The sequence below is a fragment of the Tachysurus fulvidraco genome, chromosome 11 (genome assembly GCF_022655615.1).
Source record: "Tachysurus fulvidraco isolate hzauxx_2018 chromosome 11, HZAU_PFXX_2.0, whole genome shotgun sequence".
Lineage (NCBI taxonomy): Eukaryota > Metazoa > Chordata > Actinopteri > Siluriformes > Bagridae > Tachysurus > Tachysurus fulvidraco.
Genome location: NC_062528.1, coordinates 21,952,584 through 21,958,172, shown reverse-complemented (window position 1 = coordinate 21,958,172; position 5,589 = coordinate 21,952,584). Strand labels below are relative to the sequence as shown.

The 5,589-nt window shown below is 42.6% G+C and overlaps 1 protein-coding gene across 2 annotated transcripts; it reads right to left on the bottom strand.

Moving 5' to 3' along the window:
* Positions 1-854: 854 nt before the first annotated feature.
* Positions 855-4,404, bottom strand: LOC125145853 (tripartite motif-containing protein 16-like protein). Of its 2 annotated transcripts, none has more exons than XM_047820387.1 (6): positions 3,787-4,404; positions 3,434-3,529; positions 3,026-3,259; positions 2,678-2,837; positions 2,296-2,349; positions 855-1,413 (listed from the first exon to the last, which is right to left on the bottom strand). In XM_047820387.1, the coding sequence occupies exons 1-6, from the start codon at positions 4,366-4,368 to the stop codon at positions 887-889; spliced, it is 1,653 nt and encodes a 550-aa protein (XP_047676343.1). In that variant the 5' UTR covers positions 4,369-4,404; the 3' UTR covers positions 855-886. The 2 variants fall into 2 exon arrangements, with proteins under 2 accessions (XP_047676343.1, XP_047676342.1); XM_047820386.1 differs by having other exon boundaries at positions 2,296-2,355; positions 3,787-4,403.
* Positions 4,405-5,589: the final 1,185 nt, after the last annotated feature.

Here is a 5,589-nt window from a genome sequence, read left to right as displayed (position 1 = left end):
TGTCTCTTGAGGTGGGTTTGATTCCCTGTCAAACGATTATGATCCGGTCACAGAGATGATGTCTGTTGTGTTGTATTCAATATCGTTGGCACCATAGAACCTGGGATCAGTGATAGGATGGCAGAAGCAGTCGATATATGCCTATCATCTCGGCCCATGACCAGCCTGGTAAATAAATGCCTCCTATTTGTCCAGTGACTGATTTGTTAATGATCCAACCCTCGGTGTGTATTACTAAACATAACTCTTAATTTAAGTCTTATGGTTGATTTTCCTTTAAACTAATTAATATCTTTAACCACTTTGCCAGTTGTTTTTGACATATTTTTGATAAAGTGGTTACCAGGGATGAAATAATAAGATTAAAACAAGATTTGTTTTAGGACTTCAGTTGGTTGTATATCATTCAAAACAAAAGATTTCTGTACAGTTTGTTCAGTTTGACCAACCCTGGAGAGAGAAGGCACCATTCAAGAGGCCTAATAGACATGGATGAAGAGGCATGGGAGGAGCATCCCTCACATTATCGCTCAGTAATGGAATATGTACAGAAGGAACAGATCAATAAAGTATCCCTAAGCACAGGAGTTACAGCTGGGTGATCGGGTACCTCTCCCCTTACACAACCTGAAAGTTCCTCGCCCTCTGGCAGGGTGCTACACTTTTTTTTGAGGTTAGAAACTTTTCATATCAAGTATAATAAATCCATCCTAAGAGTGCAAACAGTTAAATAGTCTGTTTGAAAGCATTTCTTATTTCTAGAAACATCCTACATTCAGCATTCATTACTGTTCCAGTTTTTGCACACAAAATGACCAGTGTAGCTCAGGCACAAATTAAATCTCACACCTCAGTTAGAATTTTACTGAAAACTTTTACTAACATTTTATTTTGGATCACAAAACCTCACAGATGAGTTATTACTACACATCCAGACACCAGCATATAGAGGCTGAGTGAATGTGGTGTGGACTCTGTGGAGGAGCCTCATGGTGTAAGAGACGCTGTAGAAGGACAGAGTTCCTGCACTGTGATCCACATACACTCCTATTCTGGAGGATGATGGACCTCGGAGCTCAGTCTCAATGCTGTTGTGCCAGAAAGAGACAGAGGAAGAGGAAAACTCCAGACTCCAGGACTGAATGTTGTAACCAAACACACACTCAAAATCCTCTCCTTTCCTGCTGATCTCTTTATATGACACTGATATGAACACATCACTGCTCCACTCCACCTCCCAATAACAGCGTCCACACACACTCTCCTTACACAACACCTGAGTATAGAAGTCAAATCTCTCTGGATGATCAGAGTATCGCTGTTGTGTCTTACTCCGTGTCACCACTCTGTTCTTCTCAGACAGATTGAGTTCAGGATGTGCTGTGTTTGGGTCCAGAGTCAGATAACAGAAATCTACAGTAATAAAATGTCCACATGTTAGATGTTAATCACAGGATTTATAGTAAGTGTGTGTGAGATACCTGTCTGTGTTTCTATCCTCCTAATGCAGCTCTATAAACATGGATCAGTTTAGATCAACAATACAGACATTTTAACATTGTGTGTGTGTGTGTGTGTTTGTGTGTGTGTGTGTTTGTGTCTGTTGGTGTGTTTGAGTCTGTGTGTGTGTTTGTGTCTGTCTGTGTCTGTGTGCGTGTGATTGTGTGTGTGCGTGTCCGTTGGTGTGTGTGAGTGTGTGTGTGTGTGTCTGTGTGTGTGCATGTCTGTTTTTGTGTCTGTTCGTGTCTGTGTGTGACTGTGTGTTTGTGTCTGTGAGTGTGTCTGTGTGTGTGTTTGTGTCTGTGTGTTTGTCTGTGTGTGTCTGTGTATCTGTTTGTGTGCGTGTGTGTGCGTGTTTGTGACTGTGTGTGTGTGTCTGTGTGTGAGCGTGTGTGTGTGCGTGTCTGTGTGTGAGTGTATGTCTGTGTGAGTCTGTGTGTGTGTATGTGTGTGTGTCTGTCTGTGTGAGTGTCTGTCTGTGTGTGTATGTCTGTGTGAGTGTGTGTGTGTGTGTGTGTATATCTCTCTCTGTGTGTGTGTGTGTGTATATCTCTGTGTGTGTGTGTGTGTGTGTGTGTGTGTATCTGTGTGAGCGTCTGTATGTATGTGTGTATATATCTGTGTGTGTATCTGTGTGTGTGTGTGTGTGTGTGTGTGTGTATGTGTGTATATCTGTGTGTGTGTGTGTGTGTGTGTGTGTGTGTGTGTGTATCTGTGTGTGTGTATGAGAGAGAGAGAGAGAGAGAGAGAGAGAGAGAGAGAGAGAGAGAGAGAGAGAGAGAGAGTAAAACCTACACTGCAGAAAATCTTCTCTGTTCTTTGGTTCTGAAGGTAAAACCATCTGAACTGCTGCAGCTTTGGAGACACAGAGACAAAATGGAGACAGAAAAATGACGTGGAAACAGTTTAAAATGTGAATGTGAAAAATTTGTTTCCTCACGTTTATTTCAGACGTCAACAACGTCACCATCTCAATTTATTCATCAGCTACGATTTTCTCCACAAATGTAAGATTTGTACTTTGTTTATCTGCTAAATTGATCTTGATGTCATTTACAAGACTGATGCTAATACTGTGTGATTTTCTGCAGTCTTGTTCCTGCTTACTTCTTATTTCTGTTAGATGAATTTTATGGCTCTTTTTACTGTGATACAGAAACAATGTTTGTTTGTTCACCTTCTGGTCTGATTTTGTTGAATTCCTCCTCACAGATTTCCTCGACTCGTTTTTTCAGACCTGATAGAGATTTCCTCACTCCATCAAATGAGAGATGTTGATTGACAGTGAAGCTGAGTGAGTCGTCACATCCAGGAGAAACATAGAAAGACGGGAAACTCTACAGAGAGGAAACACATCATAGAGAAGGAGAAAAGTGGACGAGAGGAACGAATGAATCTCAGACTGAATCAGAACAAAGACACACTTGTGATCTCAGACAGGAACATTTCTTGTAGCTGTAATGAGCTTTTAGGAGGAAACTTTGTGAGGAACAGCACCCTCTGTAGATCAGACAGTGAGTGTTACCTGGAGGAAGTGGATGTCATCGTGTGTGTGCGAAAGCTGCTCCATCTCAGTGACTCTCCTCTTAAGATCAGCAATCTCCTGCTCCAGTTCATTCAGGAGTCGTTCAGCTCGACTCAGGTCAGCTTTCTCCTGAGCTCTGATCAGCTGCATCACTTCCGAGCGCTTTTTCTCCATGGAGGTGATCATCTCAGTAAAGATCATCTCACTGTCATCTACTGCTGCCTGTGAACGGGTCTGTAAGGACACAAACACACACACAGAGAGAGAGAGAGAGAGAGAGAGAGAGAGAGAGAGAGAGAGAGAGAGAGAGAGAGAGAGAGAGAGAGAGAGAGATCTGAGATAAACTCTTTCTATTACAGTGATTCTATAATGTGTTTGTTTATGTGAATCTCTCAGTTTCCTCCTCACCTTAATAATGTCCACAGTCTGTTTCAGCTCCTGCACCTTCTTCTGCTTCTCCTGGATCTTCTGCTGGGATTTTATCTGATCCTCCTTTAACTCATTCTTTAACATAGAGTTTTAAGATGGTCTTTGTAAACTTTAGGTATAAAATGCTCTAAGAATCTTGTTACACCGTTGGCTGTTTAAAGTGCACTGACTGGTCTGAGCTTCTCACACTTCATACCAGAAGAACCTTTGACTTTTTAAAAAAATAAATCCACTTCACACTGAATGACAGTAGTATAACTCAATAGAAAATAGATTTAAAATACAATTTGTAAAATCTGACTTGGAAAAGAATAATGTTGTCCAGTTCTCACCTGTTTTTTAGTTCTTTCTGCTTTAGCTGAAACTGTATCATGGCCTTTGTGTTGATCCATCGTACACAAGTAACAGATGAGGCTTTGGTCAGTACGACAGTAGATCTCCATCAGTTTGTCATGTTCAGAGCAGATCTTCTCTTGGAGCTCTGCACAGGCTTCAACTAACTTGTGCTTCTTAAAGGCAGGAGACTGATAGTGAGGTTTAAGATGATCTTCACAAAAGGAGGCCTGACAAACCAGACAGGACTTGACGGCTTTGTGTTTTCTCCCTGTGCAGGAATCACACTCCACATCTCCAGGTCCAGCATGACAGTGAGCAGCAGAAGCAGCTTGGAGTTCAGTCTTCTTCAGTTTCTCCAGCACTTCAGCCAGCATGTTGTTCCTCCGTAGAACAGGCTTTGGAGTGAAAGTCTCTCTACACTGAGGACAGCTGTAGATGCCCTTTACATCCTCCTGATCCCAGCAGCCATTAATACACACCTTACAGAAACTGTGACCACAATGTAGAGTCACTGGAACACTCAGGACATCCAGACACACTGGACAGCTGAACTCATCCTGATCACTGGTCTCTGCCATTTTCTTGAACTCACAGAGAGAGAGAGAGAGAGAGAGAGAGAGAGAGAGAGAGAGAGAGAGAGAGAGAGAGAGAGAGAGAGATCTATAAGTTTTGTTTTCTCTGAAATGAACTTCCTGGTTCAGGTGTGTTATTGTGTAACAGAGAGAGGAGGTGGGGCTATATAGAGAAAAGGAGCTCAGTCTAGATAAAGGTGAAGTTACACAACAGAAGAGTATTTTATAATGATACTTCCTCCCCCAAGCTTTTAAAAGATTTTCTAAAAAATAAATCTTTTTTTTATAAAGTTTTTAAAACTTACTCATGCTAACTGTTAGCCAATTAGCACAAGTGTCTCAAATCTATAAAATCTGCTTGTGTAATTTAGTGCTCAGTTCTGGATCTTTTTCCAAAAAAAAAAAATAACAAAAATTAGGATAATTGAGGATACAGCATAGACAGTATTTTATCTCTCAAAGGTTCAATCTAGTAGTAGTAGCCTTTATTGTCACTGGTCACAAGTACCGTGAAATTAGCCATCAACCTGTCCAACATACAATACATACAATATGACAAGGGGGGGACAGGACAGGAAGACAGTGAATTTGAAAAGAAATACAGCATAACATGAGGGAAGGGAGGAGGGAAAAAAAAAAAAAACAACCCCCAGACTATACTCCAGAGGAAGTACAGTGTGGGAACAGGAAAAACACCTCAGCAACATAAGCACATAAACAGTACGCCATAAACACATGACTTGCAACAGGGGAGGGGAGTGGGGGGTGGAGGTCATCCAGCACAGGCAAGTAGCCATCAGGGCCTGCAGCCTTTATCTACGGCGCTGGTCACAGACCCGCTTGTCAGACTGGCGGTACGAAGCGGCGAAGGCGTGGGGTGGGGGTGGGGAGGTGAGTGCATATCTTTATATATGTGTGTGTGTGTGTGTGTGTGTGTGTGTGTGTGTGTGTGTGTAAAAGTGTAGGCCTGGAGAGTCGTCGCTCCCAGCATCCAATCTTGGTGCCTCAGTCCGCAAGATTGTCATAGCGATACACAGCAAATTGCCATGGAGGCAACCTTGATTAGGTCCTAGAGAGAGTCAACAATCAGCAGGTGTCTGTGGAAGTGGGGGAAGGAACGCAAGAGAGTCCCGCAGCAGTGCTCTGCCGGGGGAGTTGTTGTTCCAACAGCGGCCTTGGCCAAGGCCAGTGCTGGTTGAGGGGAGCCGAAAGCAGATAAGATTGGGA